This window comes from Chaetodon auriga, chromosome 23 (genome assembly GCF_051107435.1).
Source record: "Chaetodon auriga isolate fChaAug3 chromosome 23, fChaAug3.hap1, whole genome shotgun sequence".
Classification (NCBI taxonomy): Eukaryota; Metazoa; Chordata; class Actinopteri; order Chaetodontiformes; family Chaetodontidae; genus Chaetodon; species Chaetodon auriga.
This window is the reverse complement of record NC_135096.1, coordinates 9,963,821-9,985,222: the sequence shown is the minus strand read 5'-3', so window position 1 is coordinate 9,985,222 and position 21,402 is coordinate 9,963,821. Positions and strand designations below refer to the sequence as shown.

Below are 21,402 nucleotides of genomic sequence, written 5' to 3'. Positions count from 1 at the left end.
TGTGCAGCTGTTGCGCGCTGCCTCATTTGTTTCCTGACATCCATTTACCTCGAGATAAAGGAAAAACGGCATGAAAATGATGGTCTTCTGAATATGTAATGAACATGCTGTCAGTCTGAAACAAAAAGTGCGGTGTGTATTCAGAGGCCCGCGACGATCGGCCATTGATTGGAATTGACAGCCGGGCGTACAGTGGAAGGGCAGATGTAGTTTTTCAGGATGCAGTGATGGTATGGACAGCCTACAGATCCATACAGCTCTTTGCTATTCCTTCTAATTTGATATTGGAGACATAAATGGAAAATGACAAAGCATGCGACATGTTTAGATTTGATAATCAGGAGGTCTGAATGGGAATCAGTAATCATACAGCTGAATGTGTACTCCACTCATGTTTTTTTTTTCCCCCCTGTTCTTTCTTTATTGCTTTACCTCTCCCCTCTAGGTTAGTTTGCCGCAGAAGGAGTTTCGACTCCGGGCCCCAATAACAGTAACGGGGGAAATATCAGGAGTATTCAATTAGAGCGCTCCGCAGCTCTCTGTAGCTGACGTGTGGAAATTGTAATTTCCTCGACATGATTGATGGCAGTAATACAGGACGTCGTGTGAGTGCAGACGATGCGAGACTGTTGTGGGAATAACACCGCCCTCTGGTTATGGAGCTCGGTGCTGACTGGCTGAAATGCCTCAAACGGACACACCTGTGTGTGTGTGTGGAAGCATGCCACGAGCTGTGCAGAGTGGCATGTAATGGAGAAAGTTTGATCGGAGGGGGGTTTTGCCCGGAGACACGGCGCAAAAAGAAGAGTTAAATTAGCAAACTAACGTCTGGCTTGCTGTTGGAGCTCTGCGCTTTCTGTTCTGATGATGTGACGTTTTCATCGGGCGGCCACGGCCAGGTGTTTAATCATCGCTGTCAGACAAAGGCCGCTAATCAGAAGTCTACCTGCTCAGTTGTAATGAGATGAAATGAAGAGCTGATCCCTGGTCAGTACTTCAGCGCTATGCATGTGGGGTTGCAGCTTAATGAATTGGGCTGAGGTGTCAGAGAACCACCCATATCACACTGAGCTTTATGAGATGATCGAGATGATGTGAATGAGTGTGGTCGCATGTGAATTCGGGATGTGCTGTAAAAAAAAAACTTTCAGACTGCGATGAGCCTTAAATCTCACAATAACCATCAAACTTCACAGAAATACTACCATTAGAGCCGAAGAATAGTGAATTTAAAATGTTTAAATGACTTAAAATGTCTGCTTCTTTGAGACTCAACATCTCAGAATGACATATGTGCACGGTCTTACACCAGAAGGCTGTTTGCACACTGATCTGCTGAAACCTCAGTGTTTACGCCATGCACGTACGAGAATGATTCGTGATATCGCGACTAGTCTGGAGCCAATCGTGGTCCAGTAAAACATGTCTGGAGGGGGTCTTTAAGTTAGTAGGTGTTTCCTGCTGGGTTTTAATGGTTAAAAAGCACAATGTTAGAACATTAGTTAGTCCTGCTGGGCTCTTACAAGTCAGTTGCGCCACCCACCCGCGTGCATGCCATCTCCACACAAACTCCAAGAAAGAATATTATGTGCGTGTTCTTGATGCAAGGACTTCCCCCTTTACAAGTCATGTAAAATGCATGCTCAACATGACCACTCAGCATCCATAAACTAGCTGCGCTTTTGCAAGTATTGGTTCCATTAGAATGTTTCACTACGGTTTACAGCAAATCTGGTCTACCGGCACATCTCTAATGTGAATACACTCTGGTTATTCAGAGAGATTGTTACCTGAGGTGCTGCTGAAGGCTCAGGAATAGGGCAAGGAAAGGACTCTTCACACACTGCCAGGCTCCGCACGAGCTTTAGCCTGGTGTTGGACTAAGGAGGGGGTGCAGGTAGGTGGGCACAGTTAAAACCATGCACACACAGACACAACTGCATCAATATCATCACGCATCACAGTGACAAGCCAAATAAAACAGACACAGCCAGCGAGCACGATCGATTGTTGCAAGCAAATCACACAGTTTCAATATTTCACATTTTAGCTGACAAATCTATTCCCGAGCGACTGAGCTTTCCGCTGCCGAGATGATTGTAGACCAGTGGCTGAAGATCTTCTCAGATAACCTGATCACAACAATCTTAAATAAAAAATGGAGTAAGCCTTTTCACATAAACCAGGCCTTCTCGTGGTTATTCTGAGGGAACATCAACAGCAATGCAGCAGGCACACAGGAAATTATTTCAAACTTATTGTTCTTTCAGGCAAAATTCACACCTCCACTATCATTCATATATGAGCAACTCAACATATTAAAACAATTTTACACGCCTGGAGCAATGCGTAAGATGACAACTTGCTTGACAGGAAACACAGGTACAACTTCCAACTTAATCCAAGCAAACAACGCAGTCCAAGTGCACATTACACAGGTTGGAGCATCCTTGCACAACATGCATGTCGAGCGTACCGTACCTTAGAGTACTTCACAGGCTGTCCATACGTAGGGGAAAGGTGCAGGGAAAAGTGCACAGGAAAGGGGAAAAAAAAAAAATCAAACAAACCACAGAAGTTTGGAGGGGAAAAGAGGATCGTTACTTTAAGAAAGTGGAGAAGTCTGAATTAAATATGACTGGCCTACATTTTGTGCATGCGTGCGCTACTAGCTCTGCAAAAGAGCAAAACAATTCATACCAAGACAGCACAAAAAGACAAATAACCTCCTGTGCTGCCTGTGTCTTTATGTCTGTTCCTAAACTGAAAAATTTAAGAGCACAGAACAAAAAAAAATTTGCGGCATTGATGTGCGAAAAGAAAATGAAAATTCCCTGTGCAGCGTGAAATCTCGAGTTGAACATTCACCATATCCTGGGAGCATGAATTAATTTTGCAGAGCATATGCCACCAAAGCGGCTGCACTGTCGAGCCCCTTCCTCTCTCACTCTCTCTCTCTCTGTCACACACACACACACACAGACAGAGGGCAGAAAACAAAAGCCAGACATTTTGGCTGCGAGCGATTCGGGTCAGTTTTATGCGTTGCTCCCAGCTCCATTTAGCTGTCATGTGAATCAGACCCAGGCGCTGGAGGTGAGATGCAGAAGGCAGAGAGAGACCGGATGCCCAACAGTGTGTGAGACAGCTCGGTGCCTCTGTGCTTCACGCACTAGTGGCTGTGTGTGTGTATGTGTATGTATAAACAGAAGGTCTCTCAGTAGCACGCATAGAGGAGGGGGGAGACCTGGCAGGAGCCATTTCAGTCGAAATTGTAACAGAGCCCAGTCCTCTGCTTCCTAATCCCAACATGCATGCACACACACACACGTGCATGCACACATACACACCACACGGCTCTGTCCTTCCCACCTGTCCTCTAAAAATCAAAAGGACAACCCCTCCCTTTCCTCATTGAACTCGAGGGCCAAATAACACCTATAAAAAATTGAAATGGACCGCTGTTCGCCCATCTCCAACGGCTGCGACCCGCCGCTCCCCTTTCTATATCAGGTAATATGGATGCGGATGGAGGAGGGGAAGGGTGGGGAGGGGAGGGCTGGGACTGTGAGCGCACCGCTACACCAGCTAATTGAGCGGCGTGGGGCCGGTGGGGAATGAACAATGCCGGCAGGAGATAAAGGAATGGGAAGGGGGAGTGGGAAAGGGCTGAAGTCAGCAGAAGTAGGGCGGCCACCGGCCACCTGTCCTGCCGCAGAGGATGGAGCTGGAGAGCTGGAGGCAGATGGTGGCAAAGTCACCCAGTCCCCCCCCCCCCCCCCCCCCCCCCGCCCCCCATTTCGTCTGTCGGAATGCTTTTCCGTCCCCCCATTACACCTACCACCCCTTCTCCCATTTTCTTATCCTACTTTTCTCCCTCCTCCAGTTCTCCTGCAATGAACATTTCCAGCATTTAACCGCTGCCCTTACACAGAACGACAGAATTAGCTTCACCTCCTCCGCTGCCGAAAAATTCGAGCAGAAAGGTCAGGGGCTTCAGTGCCGTCAGCATATCTCGGCATATCCTGAGACCACGGAATAATTATGCCGGGGTGAGTTTTAGGAAAAGGAGCGAGTGGCTGGATAAATCCTACATTTGGAGAGGTCACCGAAAACATTCGAGGAGGCAGGGATACATGCAAAGTCAAATTAAGGTGAGATGTGGAACCAGGGGGACAGGTTTTTTTGGGGGGGGGGGGATGTGATGAGAGCGCAGGAAAAGAGCAGCTTGCTCGGTTTGAAGTCAAGAATTTTCCCCATACTACAGCATGTCCTGTTTGCCAAAGAGAGGCCGCTGTGGCTCCATGTGGAAATGAAGGATAACAGCGCACTGAATTTCCTTCCTTAAAAGATTTTCTTGAGTCAGTTACGTTTTGGATTGTCGGACATATTGAGAAATACGCTTGTTAACTTACTCAGACCATTCATTAAATATGGAGCTGCAGCAAGCAGCTGGTTAGTTTAGCTAAGCATAACCATACGCACAGGGAAAGAGAGCTCCACCAAACTGTAAGTAAAAAAAAAAAAAAAAGTGTAAAAACACAGTTTTTGTATGCATTAAATAACGGAGACATATCGTATGAATTGATGGTGGTGGATTTTTCTCTAACCTCTGGACGGAGCCAGGCTAGCCTTTTCCCCTGGCTTTCAGTTGCTGGCCAGCTGGATGCGGCTTCATATTTAGCATACAGACAGTAAAGTGCTATCAATCCTGACGTCTAACTGATAAGAGTATTTCCTAAAATGTCAAACTAAGCACAAGCAGAGAAGAGTCATAAGGTCAGCAGACTGACTGGGGTCAGTTACACTGAAACATCTATCAAGCGCTTGCTAACATTAGTCCCCATTAGACCAGACCAAGTAAGGCTGTAGCAGCAGAACGTCTGCGTGTGTTCAACTGAGCAATGGTGCATTTCATCGCTTATGAAGTCAACTTTTCATTTCCAGGGGGAAGATTGTGTTATTTTGTCTTTCAACACTTACGTGCTCTCACTTTAAACTCCTTCTTGCTGTGTCTACTCTGGACAGAAGCAGTTTTAAATGATTGCAACCCATGTTTACATCATTTCAAATTACTGCTGCTGCATAACTCTTGTGGCTAGTGAGGATATTTTAACCAGGTTTACTCTATCATCTGAGCTTGTACTGAAACTGATTTTATTCCTGCTGTTGAGTACAATGATTTCAGAAGAAGAAATCTTTCCTCCACTTCCATTTTCATGCTTCTTTATTCTCTACCCTTTGCTTTTCCTTCATTCTTCAATATCACGTCTCTCATGTTCTCGTGCCTTCCTCATTCTTACAACCTCCAAACCCATCTCTCCCTCCCTCTTCCTCCTGTGCACCCTCCTCTCTCCCCTGCCACTCCCCCATGCTGGTGTCATTCTGTTCCTCGGGGTAACAGACACAGGAAGTTGGTAGATAAGCCAGGATTTGAGCTCCAGATTATCTGCCTGCCTGACTCCCTTGCTCTGCCTGCCTCCAACCACAAGGCCAGATTGGCCTGAATCCTATTTTTAGGCTGCAGCCAAAGAGACAATCCTTTTCCTTTCCTGGATTTTGTTTTCCTTGACCACACTCGGAGACATTTCACACCATTTTCGCTTTTCAGTGTCCGTTCCTCTGTGAGCAGGAGCCAGTCGGCACCAGTTTCACTTTCAAAGCTAAATTAACAAGTGCAAATTTTCTGCGGTCCCAAAGCACATTTGTTGCAATGACACAGAGACCTAATTAATTAGCAGTTTATTTGAAAGTGATCTCAGCTGCCCTGAATCCCCGGTAGATCCACTGCTTTAATGTCTCCCGTGGAGAATACATGAAATTCACTAGTTTTCACCATCACAAATGATCTTTTCCGCACTCTGAGGCTTCTCAACAACCAGGCGGACGGCAGTGAAGAGTCTCTGTGTCTGACTGACCTCAGTGCTGCGGCGAGGCAGAGTCAAGCCTCACCATTATTATTTCAGTCCGGGCAGATTATGCTTTTCAGCAGTAATTCTGCCAGGCGGGGAAATCATCTTGAATGCCGCGAGTGACAGGAGATCCCCAGGGCAGTTGGTGTTTGACGTTTACTGTTACTGAATTTTCATGGAGATGAGCGTGGAAGGAAAGTGACAGTGTTTGGTGAGGTGTCAAGTGTCCTCAGCTTCGGTCAGGCTGCTGTCACCTCTAACCTCCCTGATTAGACGTCTATGAGAGGGGCTGAGGAAACGCTGAAAAAAGACCGAGCACTTCTCAGCCTGTCAGCGGTATGTACGAAGAGAGACAGGAGGATTTTAATGGCAGACATAAATCTCATTCAGTTGCGGGGGATGTCAGAGGTCTTTACCTGAGCGTCCCTCTTATTGTTGCTGCCGTGTTCGTCTCTGCTGCTTTGGCTCTGGTCAGTGACCTCAGACTTGGTGGCGCTGTCCTTTGGAGATGACACCGTGTCGGCAGCCTCGGAAACCTTCATCGTATCACTGTCGACTGTGTCGGACATTCTCATTGCACAGTCTTACTGGGAGATGCTGGCAAATACAAAGAACCTGAAAGAGACGAACGACGTCTGTGAGGGCCATTTTCTTTAGCAATCACAAGGAAGGATTCAAGAGGATTGTGACAAAACGTTCACATTGGTTGCATGTCAGGATGAAAGGCTGCACACGCTGACGTTCTCCATTATTATTATTTTATTTAGTTTCAGAGCCTTAGGAGCAGGAGCATACAAATAAAATACACCACAAAGTAAAACTATTCTACGTTTTATTCAAATGGATGTGCTGTATCCGGGCAGCTCTTCCGAAATGATAACTGGAGTGACCAAAGATGCATTAAGTTCCCGGATATAGATATACTTAGATACAGATATCCAGATACAGATGTAGAGATATGCCAAAGCACTTTAAAAACCATGTACACTGCCTGTCCTCCAGAGAGCACCGATCCATTTATTTTTCTACGGCAATACAGCATACAAAATATCATTATTACCTTCAAAAAACCGTTTCAAATGATCCTTATTCAAAACTGTTGTGTTCATGTGATTAAAAATATACATATTTATATCAGCCTCCCAAATCCTGGACCAGTCAGGCTGTAATTCAAAGTCTGTTTTTTTAATCTTTTGCCATTTATTGCATGAATTCTACTCATTAAAACACTCACATATTAGCAGTTTTACACTGAATTTGTGTTTCTCCAAAAAGCATATTCCAACATCATACCAACGCAGGAATACACATCACTCACTTTCAGAAATAACACAGCAACAAAATCAACTGTGAACTCATAATTAACACCACAAGTCATGAGGTAAAGATCACTGCAGAGGCTGCTTTCTGGGGTGTATCCAGTGGAGGTGGAGGCCTCCAGTCACTGTCCTCATCCTTCTTCTCTAGACTGTGTAAGACAAATAGTTTAAAATGAGTTCATATGACTGACATAATGATGATCAAATCATACAATATTTTAAAAATTAGATTACAGTAAACTATGTTATTAATGTCAATTACAGTACAGAGAGTAAATAAACTGATATGAAGAAAGCTATTTATCCAGAAAGTAATAAATAAAACTTACTTGTTCACACTGGATCATTGAATCAGGCCCAAAGCGAAACACCTGCTTTTCCCCCGTGGTGAGATCCATATTGTTGTTTGAGGAGAGTTCAGTAATGACTGTTTAGTTTGTCTCAGTTTTTCTTTAGTTTGAGAGAAAAGGGGCTTTAGTTTGAAAGAGAAAGCTTCAACGCTGCAGAAGCCATAACAGTGATTTGCCGCATGTGTAAAGATGCTCATTTCCCATGGACCAGCCGAACGTGCCTTCATGGCAGACATTTAGAGCGGTTACAGGATTAGAAACTCAGGTGTGATATTCCTGATGGAAAGGGATTTATGAATGTCATTAGTTACATCTGTGTTTGACAACTCAAACTCACAGCAAACACACCATGAGGAAGGTCTGCGAAGCAGCAGGCGGCAGAAGGAGGTGAGGGGCAGTCTGTGGTCATCAGTCATTAATTTCTGTCTGCGCTGTCTCACAGCTCTGCAGCTGCTCCTCGACACACAATAGACGTGATTGGACAAGACACAGCAGGAGGACAGTGTGCTCCTGTGAGACCAAACAGCTTCAGATTACAGCGTTCGTCTCCACAAAAAATAATACAACTTTGACATGTCTATTTGTGTCTCAAGGCAGCATTGGGGGGGGGGTCAAGTGTCCCTTGCATGAGACTCGTGCCCACTCATTCCACCCCCAACCTTTACTTTGAACACCACCGATTGGAAAAATAAAGTTTGAAATGTGTTGAATGTAGACAGAGCTGCAACAATTCAAAATGGGCCCATATGATAGAACCTGATTTAAATTCCAAGGGTGCAGACTAAGACTTGGTTTTGAACTTAATTTGGTATTAAACTAATTCATAATATATTAAAAATTGTGATTTATTGTCAGCAGAAATGTGGAATGGCCCAAATAATTTAAAAACTGTGCTTTTATTTGATTAACATCCCAAAGGCAGTTTCTAATTACATTTTTGTGTGCAGTCGACCAACAACTTGAATTACCGGCACACAGTATGAAAGGTCCACATCCTGATTTTACCCCCAAAATCCGTGTGTGTGTGTGTGTGTTTGTTGTATGGGCAGTGGAAATGGGAACAGCTCAAGCGTGCAGATTACACTCCAGAGAAGATTTTGGTGACTTTAATGACTCTGGTTCAAAAATGGTGAATAAAACATGGAGACTCTTTGGGCTGGCGTCAGCTTAATTCTGCAGAGTAAAAACATTTTCACAATAAAAAAAACCCTCTACATTATTGCCAATCTTGGAACATTATTTGCTTTGCACCTATGATCCGTTGTCAGAAAATATCCATGTAATGCCACGACCTCCCTGTGCTGAAGCCATGGTGCGAGTTCGTCCTGCTGATATGGCCTAATTATGCAGCCAGGCCCCATGCAGTGAAACACACACACAGATACACGCATATGCACAAGAAGGGAGGGCAGACATCTGGTACATGAGAGCTATGATTAATAGGTTAATTAGAAACGGGCTCATCAAATTCACTTTGCACATCAAAACTGGATCCACACATGACAGCACTTACTCTGTGCTCGAGTGTGTACGTGACTGGCTGCGTGTGCGTGTGTGTTCCGGCCCGCGCCAATCAGCGGGGGCCACAACCTATTTGCCCGGCGGTGATCAGAGCCATTTTCCTATCTGATCGCAGAGCAGCAAAGCGGCTGCCTGAGACTTGATTGTTTATCTCTGTCCCAAAAGAGCTGAGACGGCGCGCGGGAGCCGCTCTCTTTAAAAAGGTGGCATCCAATTCCTCTATGTCAGAGTAATTGACTTCTAGTGAGGTCCGCCTGAGCACTTCTGCCAGGCAAATGTCCCGCAGTGAAATGCTGTGCAAGGCTAAGAAGTTAGCTTAAATGTAGCTGGGCACTGGAGAGCCAGATCTGGAATTTCAATGACCTGTCAGAGGTTTGACAAAAGCAACGCCGGCTGCTGCTTTACATTATTTTTACATTCTGAAGGAAAACAGCTTAATACTCCAGAGTGCTGCGCACGCCTTTGAATATTTAGTGTCTGTTGCTGACATTTTGATGAGTGAAGTCTCTTGAGTGGCTCTGCTGAAGATTTGCAATATTGGACAGATATTTTCAAGAGCCGGGCTTGTGATAGATAGCTATTTTGTCCCTCAACGAATCATTCATTCTTCCAAACACACTTCATCGTGGGACTGGAGTGTTGGACTAAATTTGGCTTCAGACTTTGATGCATTCAAATCTCACAGTCTTGTCTCTCATGGCTGAGGTAATTGCACTGTGTGCCTGTTTAGAATCCCTGTTGTTTTGACTGCATAAGTAATAGGGATCATCATTAGATCCTCAGTGTAAACGTCCGGGAATTTAGGAAACAGCAAATTGGTCTCTTATGAGTGAGACGGAAAACTGACATTGCCATATTTTTCTTATAATATATATTTATGGCTCCCTTATTGTACCATATTATGGAATATCCACTCAAAGTAATGACAGCTATTTGCTTCAGTCAATAAATGCTGCACTGCTATAATCAATACTTTCATTACAGGTTGACACTGTGCCAAAGCCTCGCATTAGGTTTTGACATATGTTTGAGCTTTACTGTAGTTTGAGTTTAACATTGAAAGCTTTAGAAGAAAAATACAAATGAAAGGAAAAGAAATTAAATAAGTGGACCAAAAAAATAACAATTTGATAAAACAATTATCACTGACTTTCTATCAAGAGTAATGGATCGGATCAAACTGAGTGAAGCTGAGAGGTAAAACACAGGATTATTCAGGTGTTTTTGATGGAGCTGACACTGCATTTACTCATCGCATTTTAATGTCAGTGGGGAAAGGGTTCAAGGTGCTATATGTGTGTGGTTTTGCGCGGGCTTCAAGGAAATGAACGTTGAGGACACAAATACAGATTTGACATATGAAATGCACGTCGGATATTTGATAAAATAAGTGTTGTTCCTCAACATGCTTACAGGACTTTACTCTTAAATTGCAATTCCTGTGCAGTACAGACATAGAGCGTGAACGGTCTGATTTCACATGGAGTTGGACTGAAAAATAAAACAAAGCCAATGACCGCATGTCTGAGCCAAGTGAGAAAATACAACAGTACATCCGGCGATATTCTTGTGACATGACTCATTTGTTATTATATGATTTGTTATTAGAGGTTTGAATCACTTCCTGACAAAACAGTTTCATGTTTAGATTTTGGCTTATTGTTCTCACATCTAAATGAATCAGATGTGAAATTCTGCCAAAATCTGTCAGTGCGAGATTCTAGCATAACATTAGAGACAATAGACATAAAATTATCATCATATCATCACCACCCCTATTTATGTCCGTTTCCATCCATGTGCTTTCAATCGAATCATCACTGGAGTGAAGAAAAATGGCGGCACACAAAAACATGAGATTTGTGCGGAGTGATAAGGATATGAAACGTGCATGAAGTTTGTTCATTTGAGGTTTGACTGGTGCTCTTAATTATGTCATCTTGTTGCGCGCTGCTCTTCTGCAGCAGTTTAATGGCACCCAATCGGTGCATTAGCGCCACCAACTGTTTATCTCGGTAGCGCCCACCCTCTAACATTCACAGAAACATGCATTAATTCACATTTTCTTGTGCAGACTTTCTGAAAATTCAAGTAAAATGTACGCTAAAGCTGGATTGAAACATGAGCATGCATTGTCGTCCCTGACTGACTGTGCTCGCCAAACAGAAATGAACAGGAGACATACTTGTTGCGTAGCCCGTGGTGGTTGTGGCGAAGGAGGATGTGGCTGGTGAAGTCGATGAGGCTGAGCCTACCGATGCCATTAGAGACTTCTTTGCCCATGTCTGCTTCAGCTGCTCTGAACAGCAACCGGGGCCTCCGACACCCTCATGACCCCTGCTGACCTGCAACCAAGAGAGGCACGGGGTTAGCGCCGTGTTGCTGGGGCGAGAGAGGGCAGAGGTTAGGAGCGGCCCTGACACAGAGGTCGCATGAACTGACAGCACTCGGGATTGTCAGCAACTCTGAAATATTTGTGTGTCGGAGCAAAAAGTAAAAGTGTGGCGAGCGTGTATTTCTGGGCCTACGAGTGCCGATGCGTCATAAATAATGGATGAGCACAGAGACGGGAGTGCGGTGGAGGCAACAGGAGAAGGCACCCCTGCCAACCTCGTAAAAACCAAGCATTAGGAATTCAGAGAGCAGTGGGGGAAGATAGCATTTCTCAGCTGAAAATCCTCTGCCATTTGGTGGCACATAAATTTCAAATCGTCTCGTGCACAATCTCTATTTTCCAGCTAATTCCTTTCTTGCTGAACTACAGGGTGACAGTGGTTTGAAAGGGCAACATCAGAAAACTCCAACAACAGTGATGAAAAATATTGACAAAATAGGAAAAAGTCTTTTTGATACAGTAAATGTGATTTCCAGTTGTCTGGACGCTTCTGTGCACTTCTCTTTCCTATTCTGTTGAACGGCTGCCTTAATTAGCCATGCTCCTCCTCTACATTGGGAAAATGTGACTTCATTGGCTGCAGTTGACAAGCGAGGATGATAAGCATCCTGTTAGGACTGCAAGTAACGATTATTTTCACTTTTGATTAATCTGGCATTTGTTTCCTCTGTTAATCGATTAACCATTTGGTCTATAAAATGTCATCATTTTCATGTCTTGTTCAGTCCCACTGGCAGATCAAAAACCACAGATAACCAGTTGTCAATGACCGAAAACACAGAAGTGCAGTAAAAGCTGCAGCCAATGTTGGCATTGGCAGAAACAATGAATTGATTACCAGAACGTTTTTTGTCCATTCATTTCAGCTCTGCTACTCGCTGCTGTGCATTCCCCCACAGCAACATACACTGAATTACTGACCCTCGCCTGAGCTTCTCGTTTTCTCCCTGCATGTCTCTCGGCCTCTCCCTCCTGCCCTAATCTCCATCTCAGTGAGTGGGCGAGGTGCCACGCAGACTCTGGCACCCCACGGTGCCAAGTCCTGGCTGCTGCTCCCAACATGATCTTGGTGCGACCCCCGTGCCAGCCCAAAAAGGTCAAGTGGAATCCCTGCTCACTTCATAATTCCTTCCTTCTCACGACGTCGCCACCTGCACCCAGACTGAGATGATGGGTGGGATCGTCGTGCTTTGGAGCAGTCAGCCATTTGGTGCATTGCTTTTGTTATGACTGTCCAAACCAACCACAAATCCTTTGAGCGTTCATCCTTAATGAATGAGCCCAGCAGAGCCGCTTCATGTTGTTTAGTGTTAAGACAATCCAAGAGTTATATTTGTTAGAACTGTGATGTCACACATAGTAATATAATGTGAGTAAAAGGGGAATTCAATCCTTCAAGCTTGAAAGCAGAATTGTCCAATTGACATTTTAGCAAACTTCTGAGCAAAATGTCCCCTGCAGCCTGCAGCATGTCGTCCTGGCACTGACAAATGGACAAATGTGAGGTCCAACTCGGGATCCATTCATCAATGTTGATGTCATTTACACGATTATTTACACCTGGAGAGTACGCAACCGAGTTTCTGCAGTGAATAGCCAGGAAATGTCTGTATGTTGGTCATCTTGTGACAGAATCGCCTCTCCTCTCCACAGCCTCTATCTTTTTCTGAGATCATTCTCTTATCTTCACTCTACTGCTTGTATCCCTTTCTAAAAGCACCCAGCACTTTTTTTTTTTTTTTTTACATGGTTATTCTGGTGTGATAGGAGTATCGGCTTGAAGCTGTGACTCGAGATGTTGGCAGGCAGAAGTGGTGCCAATTGAAGCCGCTGCGAATAGGACTGCCAGCTCAATGTCTGAAACGGAAAAAAAAAATATCTGGAGCCTACTCAGTAATTCAGCGCCGGTCCTGCAGCTATCACACATGCACACACGCAGAGTGTAAAAGTTGCTCTGACAGCGGTGTGGCTGAGTCTGGCCATAGGCGCTCCAGGTTGTATGACCAGAGCTGCTGAGCAGGCTTCAGGACTTCACACTGAGCGTGTGTGTGTGTGTGTGTGTGTGTGTGTGTGTGTGTGTGTGTGTGCAGTATGGCAGAGATGGTCTTATGAATGCTAATGGTGCAAACAATGCACGGCCCCCGCACCAGTGCTAAAAAAATAAATAAATAAAAAATGTTATGACAGGGAACCATCACCACTTCTAATACACCTTAGCACCGCAAAAAACACACGTACACACGCAGCAGTGAACTTGTACAGACGCTCTGCCTGCCTGCACCTCCTCCAGTATTGTGCTGTAACTGACAGGGAGTGGTTCATTGGTATTACAGTCGCCGCAGAGCGCAGCAACCTTAAAGAGGCTCCCTCAGGCATCGTTCAGTGTCACACCCGCCCCTTCGTGCCACCTTTATCGCCATGCCCGACGACATATCGGCAACCTTTCGCTCTCTCTCTCTCACACACATACAGATGCATGACACCTGCACATCTGCACACAATACGAACACAAATGCATGAATGTATTTAAATGAGACAGACTGAAAACAGAGATAATTGTCAATAAGATTTGATTAGTCCAAACATCAAGACTAACAGCCTGATTGGTGGAACAGCACATCCACACAAAACACATATTCTCCATTACACATCCATATTCTTGATGGAAATTAATTCTTTAAAAAACAAACAAACAAAAAAACCCACAGTGGGGCCATAAGGCTGGCCGTCAATTGAGCCGAGTTAATCACAGTGCAGGCGGACTACTCTCGTGGACAATTATTTTCGATGGCATGCTAATGAGAAAATTTTTCAATCACTGTGAAGCGCATAAGAGCCTACTGGTGAAGGCATGCACACGCAGGAACAGGCAAGCAAACACACTCCAGTACACTTATTTTCTTTCCCCTTCACACAAGCGCGTGCGCATGCGTGCGTGCATACACACGCACGCACACACACACGAACACACACTCACACACCTCTCTTGCAAAGGCTGACCTTTCCCTCCCACACCTCCTCTCTGTTCTGTTCAGCTCTGCATGGATCAGGGCTCTTGTCTGGGCTATAACCAGCTCAACTGGAGGTGAAGGACCCTCAGTCCCCTCCCTCCTTCTGCTACTCTATCCCGAGCTCTGCTCTCTGTGGAGAGGGAGGATATGAGTCAAATGCGGGGTGGAAAAGAACAAGCCATCACCTTTGCGAGCTTCTGTGTGATCGCGAAGAAAAACCACCAATGATTTCTAAGCGCCTGGGGGGTGGCATCTTTCTGCATGTAGTCGCAGATTTACGCATTGAAAAATAATGGCTGCTTTATTGCTGCTGATGAGCTTTTGCAAGTGTCACATAAAAAGGACAACGGTAGGAGCTGTGCCAAACAGCTGGGGCATTGTCTGCAGAGATGTAGAATACTAAGCAGACTTCTATTCAGTGGAGCATTGTGAAACAAAAGCAGACACACAAAATGCAAAGGTAATGCCATGTCTGAGGGCTACAGCTCTGTCACCTGCTCGCCATTTCTCGGGAAAAATGACCAGTTATGCTCGGCTCATTTCTGAAAGTGTGCATTTCAACCACAGGAAACACATCAAGGGCAGCCAAACATTTGCTGAGCAGTTAATTGCACACCCCCGCCCCCCCACAGAAATTATAATACCCAAACAAAAAAAAAAGAAAGAAAAAACACACACGGACAAAAAGACAGATTTAGAATAAATCAGCTTCAGCAGAGTGCAGGACATGCACCCTGGCAAATAAAATCAGACATCATATAAACAGTTAATTAGGTTACTAATGCTGGTTCGCACTCATGGCGCTGCAATAAAATTGATTTCAGTGTTTTGCTAAACTGAGTAACTAATCTCCCATTTTCTAGCCATTTCTGCTAATTGCAAAGCAAGGAAAGCACTGACAGGGGAGCTATATAATTGGACCAGAAAACGATTAGCGTAAAGCTTATGAAATTATATCACTTTCATACACTGCTTGCCTCAATTTCAGGGCAACTGAGGCGGTGTCAGTTTAAGGAACTGCCTGTAATAGCTCAGACTGAATTAACAGAAAAAACATAAACAGGCACAAATGAGGCTCTAATTGCGCTACTCGCTCTGCCTCCAGGTCGCATAAGGCAGTGTGAGTACGGTGCGACGCAGCGGAGGCGCAGTCAGCCAGAATTAATAAATTAAATCCACAGCGGAGCATGTAGGTAATCCATTACCTATCCCATAGGAGAGTTTCAAGGGAATATCAATCTAGGCAATTAGAGGAGAAACAATAAACACAGAAAACTAACATGCAAGTGTAGCAGTTTTAATCTATAGTGCCTCAACTCAAAAAGTCTGCCAGAGTCATTAAAAGTCCATTTGCAGACAACACCTGCAGAACAAACAGGGGAAATGGGGAGACAGAGGATGAGCTTGGCTGGAGAACAAAGCAGAGTGAAGCCTCTTATTGGCTGATCTTGGTTAATTATCCTCGTAATGAAAAGCAGAAGCAGTAACTGGCAAACTAGCAAGGAGATTTCGAAAGCTCTGGCTCAGCTCAGTGAGCAACGCGGCACTGACAGCACACCAAATCTCATGTTGCGCTCAGTTTAACAAGCCAAAGAAAAAGACTGCACACTTGCTTGCTGACTTGCTGCCATGCAATGATAAAAGAAACAGAAAAGCTCATGCGGAAGAGATTTTCTCACGGATTAAAATTTTTGGCAGTTTTTAAAAAACTGGGTACAACATGCATGGCATTAAACGGCAGACAATCAACAGCCTAAAAGAGGCAACATGACAAAGACGATGTTGAAAAAGCTGAACAGAATTAACTACAAGGAACGTGAACAGGAAATGAGAAAAAGCATGTGAGACTCATGCCTGAAGCTGCAGGACCTACCTGCCCGGCAGCTCTGCCCTCCATCCCTTCTGCTACTCGACCGTTTAGTTTCCATTGTACAGGAGGCACAATTTGCTGGAGAGGAGGCTGGAGTCGCCTCCCAGCTCGCTCCTCGGCAGCTGCCTGCTGCCTCCTGTTCGCTCCCTCGACTGAGTGAGAGTGTAAGACAGGGAGAGGGGAGTGTAAAGGGAGAGGGCGAGGAAGAGTGGGTGTCACAGAGAGAGAGAGGGAGAGAGAGAGGGGGAGAGTGAGAGAGAGAGAGAGAGAGAGAGAGAAAGAGGGAGGGAGGGAGGGAGAGTGCTGTGCGAGCACAAGTCTACCTGCCACAACCCATCAAGCCAGCCAGCCTTGGAGACAGCGCCAAATCAACAGCTGGCCCCTGTGTGATGTCAGAGCCTCAACAGCCAGTCACGGCAGCCGAGGCCGGCCGGCGCTACAGAGCACCGACTGAACCAAAGTCACCGGCTAAATGGGGCTCTTCATTAGCTACTCTGCTTTAGGATGGAGGCGGGGGCAGGAGGAGGAGGAGGAGGAGGAAAGGGCAGTCAGGGACATGGGATAGATGGAAGGAGACCGAGACGAAGAGGAAAGGAAGATGAGAAAACGGGAGGGTGGGAGGTAGAGAGGTACGAGAGAAAAGGCGAAGAAAGGAGCACGGAGGAGGCGAGAAAGAAAGCGAAGAGGAAAGAGAGGAGGCAAGCAGGGAGGACGAGAGGATAGGGGACAGGATCGACGTGTTTGTGGCCAGCTAGGTGCTCAAAGACCAGGTGGAGAGTCGATGGGGAGGCGATGGCCGCTGAGAGGCCGAGCTGTTCACTGGGCTACCTTCCCATTAAAGCTGGCACCCTGCTTTTCACACAAGAAGACAAGGCTACGGCTAATCCCACTGACTCAGAGAGCATCACCACCTGAAATACCACCCATTACAGAAGCAGAAAAGCGAAATACCGCAATAAAACATTCAGCTTTAGGCAAATCTAAGATAAGCTCGTTGGTGGATCAGCCAGAAAACAACACGCTGACTGCATAAGGAAGAAGGGCAGCTGCCTGTGCATGATCAAACCGCACCCCTTGCCTCCTCTGTTTCATCTAAATCTGCCTTTTGTGATTTTAGAGGATTTAATGGGAAAAACAATGAGGGATCACCGCCTCCACTCGTATTCACTCGGCTTGTTCATTTCATTAAAGATCAAGTGTTCTGTCTCTTCAGTACATGCAACGAAGATCGCATGGATAAGAGTGATGGTGAAAATAATAGACTTCATGAAGCACCTTCATCACCAAGTGACTGACAGGCTGTCAAAGACATTGGAAGTCACAAACAGGTCTTGTGCGCAGCCGAAGTCTAGACTGCCATAATGTGATTGTTTTTGTCCTTTCAGTCACTCAGACTTTAACAGCAAACACAGTGGGCGGAAAAGTTCCTGCTGTCACTTAGCAACCAACACCAGGCTGCGACAACCGATCCGATCCAATACTGCTTCATAATTGTACCATTCGTTATGCCAGGTCTCTGAAGAATTTATTATTGTGCTTCCTTAATCCCATGAAAAGGTCAGCTATTGAACAAACAATTTATGGATGGGTGGATGAATTATTTAATCGCCCAGACCAAATATTATAGCAAAGAGAGATTTCCCCCCTGGAAGGCGATGAATTATTTAGCCACTGGGCCACATCTTTTTTGAGAGCTATTACACAGCACCCTCAACCTCAATATCTGGTAATGTCATCAGCTCCAAATATGCCCTAACCTGCGTAATGAGTGGTCAACAGCGAAGCGGCTACAGTGGCCTGAGCGCCCACAGGTGAAACAGCTTTAGCAAACAATTACGAGCATTTATTTCAAGCCTTGAGGAGGTGTGCCACAGAGTGTAGACCAATCACAAGAGAGCATCTGAGCAAATATTCAGTGTACTTTCCTGCGATGACCATACACTATACCTCACCCTGCAGAGAGAGAGACATATATGTATTTTTAATCACCAGTAACACAAACCTGACTGAGGACTTCTAAATTAGTCCACATAATGGATAATAATGGCCACAATTCTCCAAATTGACATGTTAACTCACATACACAGCACACAACATATGTAGCATATCACTGGACAGCACAGCTGCAAGCCCTGCAAAGATGAACACTTCATCTCCGCTCTCTTTAACAGAAGCCAGAGGCAGTGAACAAGCTTCCACTCTCCACCCACCAGGGCTCTGCTGGTACCTTAATGAAAATGAGAGCATCATGACGCTCAGCCTCAGTGGCGGCAACTTGTAAGTTTTCACTGCCATCTCTGTCCATCTCCACAAAGTCTATGAGATAATTGTCTTGGATGGTGGATCAGAGTAATAGCATGGCTGGGCTACTTACTAAACAGGATTCAAAATTAGTTATTAAATGGACGATGTACGACGTCTACTAGCATAAATCTAGTTCATGTCAGGTATAAGTGTCCACTTTTATAATCTGTGAAACTGCAACTATTGTATAGGTCAATCTTAAAAAGATATACTTAGAAACAACAAAAAGGTTTGGGAAAAAAATCTATTCAGCATCAACAAATATAAAAACAGATAATGCACCATTCACTCATTTCAATTCATATTTACAATTAATTGGTATGCAACCAGTGTTAGGGAAGTATTGTCACTGATAGTGATTGAAATTGATTAATTTTATCTGTCACAACACGTACAAAATTAAGCTGCTTTGCCTGTATTTGGTTAACTCTCTGGTTTGGTTCCCTGGTAATTCTGAGGCAACTGCGCAATGTTAGATGCCATATATTAATACGTGGGTTTGATTAATTAGCGTGTGACTTGTTTTTATCAGCTCCCATTAACCAAGAAAACGTCTCCTTGCCAAGCATGTATCTACCACAAAGACAAGAGATCAGGGTTCGTACTACAGCAGAGGAGGATTGTAAAGAATCAATCGAAATTAAACGCATTTGTTTCGATAAATCTTTCGGAGCCACGGAACTTAAATGCCTTCAATGTCTTCGATAGTTTCCGCTCGCCCGTCACACCAGACTCCATGACAAATCTTGCAATTTTAAGTTTCCTTGATATCAGCAAACGTACATCTCGCGGACAACATTTGACATTTTAATCTGACAACTGATAGATAAAACTAAAATTCGGCCGTTAAAACATTTAATCAAGCAGCGAAAAAAACCAACTGAAGCTCAGTTTATTGAAATGGCTAACAATTAACCTTAGCGCAGACTGTTCGTTGCCGCATATTGCTGGGAGAGAAACAGTCGAACCAGGCCTGAAAGTTATTGAATCATGCTGTATTCTTCAGGAACTGCTGCTTGGTTTTTGGGACTAACGCCGAATTTGAGTACAGCCGCTACCAACATGGACACGGTGTCTGCTTGCGAGGTGTGTATTTCTGACGAAGAGCAAGGCAGCATAATGAGCAAAATTTGGCGTTAGATCATGTCGGGGCTAAGCTAACGATTATTACCTGGAACTGTGGCTTGCTAACGCTTGAAAACGGCCAAACACCGGCGCTCTGCGCTGTCACTCACTAGCACGAGAGATGTTTATTGCTAACTAGCTTGTGTTACATGATTACAACTATCCGGTTAACATTTTTTTTTTTCGCAAACCGGTAACAGTTGGACGTTGTCCGCAGATATCTAACGTTGCCTTACCGCTTTAGTTTACAATCGGTGCACAGCCGTAGTCTCGACCGAAGGTGAAGTAGCTAGTGTTTGTGGCGGAGTGACGGAGAGGTAGCGGAGTCCACTAAGCTTGTGTGCGTCAGCTCCTTACGTTCGATGCGTAGTGTGTTGAAAATATGTCACGTTTGGTATTGCTGGGTTTTTTTTCGTTAAGCAGCACGCATGCACGCACGGATTCTGTCTGACAATTTCGTCATTTGTTGCACATATCCTCTAACACCGATGTCAAATCTTTATACTTCAAGGTGAATTCTATCGAATTATACCATAAAAGGTCAGGAGGTTGCATTGAATTGTCGGTGGTAAATACGTGCTGCGGATGCCTGGTGATATAAACCGAGTGAACCTTGAATTTACCGCGAAAGTTTTCAGTGTCTCTGTTCCGCCCGCTGTTTCATACGCCATTTAATTGCTGCGCCTCGTCCCACTGTCTCGCCGGGTAGGCAAACCACACATACATTTATATTAGTAACGTTTGTCTTTTATATCGTTTTACTATATGAAAAATGTACATGCAGGTTGTTAGATGACCGAATACTGCTCCCTCGCTATAATGTCACAACAATACTGTATGTGACAAGATTGGCTCTACTAAGAAAAGCTAACTATAATGTTTATGTAAACACACATAACGTAAAAATGAATATGTATGTTAGCTAACTATCTTTTTCCACTCATGGGGCAGCTCGTTAGCTCGGACCAAATGAAGTCGAATGAAACATATACGTTTAGAAATGAGGACCCGTTGTCAATATTGCAACGAACACAACGAATGAGTTTACAAAAGTGAATATACGGTTCTATGGTTGTTAAGCACGCGCAGTGCTTTTATTTCTGTAGTCCAGCCTCTCGACTTCCGGTGTATGTAGCTAGCGCTAGCTAAAGATGCGCTACATCATTACCTATTCAGGTAGTATTATGAACTCTAAATTTGCTTTAGCATAGTTAATTATTTTTTAATTGGTTGTTGTCGGCATCTAACTTGCCAAGTTGCTTTGTAACAGTCCTCTAATATATGGCTGATAAACTTACGGGTCGACAAGTTATGAAGGATACTTTGAAACTTAATACAATAGTCTAGCTAACTGGAGAATGTGACCTCCGGATATCTTGATGCATTTAAGGTGGTTTTGGAGGCAGAGGAACTATTAAATGACATTTTTGGTTGTTACTACAGAATACGTGTCAAATAGCACACTGAAAATGCATCACACAAGTAATTAAGTTTTCCATATTGCTAGTACGAGACTAATGACAGACCATTAACGTTAAAGGAAAGACTGGGAATCTAAAAATAGTCCAATGATTGCTATTTTATGTAATACCAAG

General features: G+C 44.5%; 2 protein-coding genes across 22 annotated transcripts in view; one reads left to right on the top strand and one right to left on the bottom strand.

Annotated features, from left to right (window-relative positions):
- The window catches only part of r3hdm1 (R3H domain containing 1), a 45,967-nt gene extending 25,805 nt beyond the window's left edge, over positions 1-20,162 (bottom strand). For 15 of the 19 annotated variants that reach the window (XR_013076211.1, XR_013076210.1, XR_013076207.1 and 12 more), the window contains exons 1-5: positions 16,382-16,537; positions 11,288-11,447; positions 6,329-6,527; positions 2,482-2,499; positions 1,791-1,880 (exon numbers count right to left, since the gene is read on the bottom strand). Coding sequence is in view for 11 of the 19 variants with exons in the window: in XM_076723521.1 (XP_076579636.1) it covers positions 1,791-1,880; positions 2,482-2,499; positions 6,329-6,487 (267 nt within the window). In the remaining 8 variants the exon portion in view is untranslated. Of the gene's footprint in view, positions 1-1,790; positions 1,881-2,481; positions 2,500-6,328; positions 6,528-11,287; positions 11,448-16,381; positions 16,709-20,043 lie in introns of those variants that run through there. The other 4 variants (XM_076723522.1, XM_076723524.1, XM_076723526.1 and 1 more) reach the window with 4 other exon arrangements.
- A 24-nt stretch (positions 20,163-20,186) lies between these two features.
- zranb3 (zinc finger, RAN-binding domain containing 3) overlaps positions 20,187-21,402 on the top strand; it is a 73,623-nt gene continuing 72,407 nt past the window's right edge. For 2 of the 3 annotated variants that reach the window (XM_076723503.1, XM_076723500.1), the window contains exon 1: positions 20,187-20,318. The gene's annotated coding sequence lies outside the window, so the exon portion shown is untranslated. Of the gene's footprint in view, positions 20,513-21,402 lie in introns of all 3 variants that reach the window. The other variant, XM_076723501.1, reaches the window with a different exon arrangement.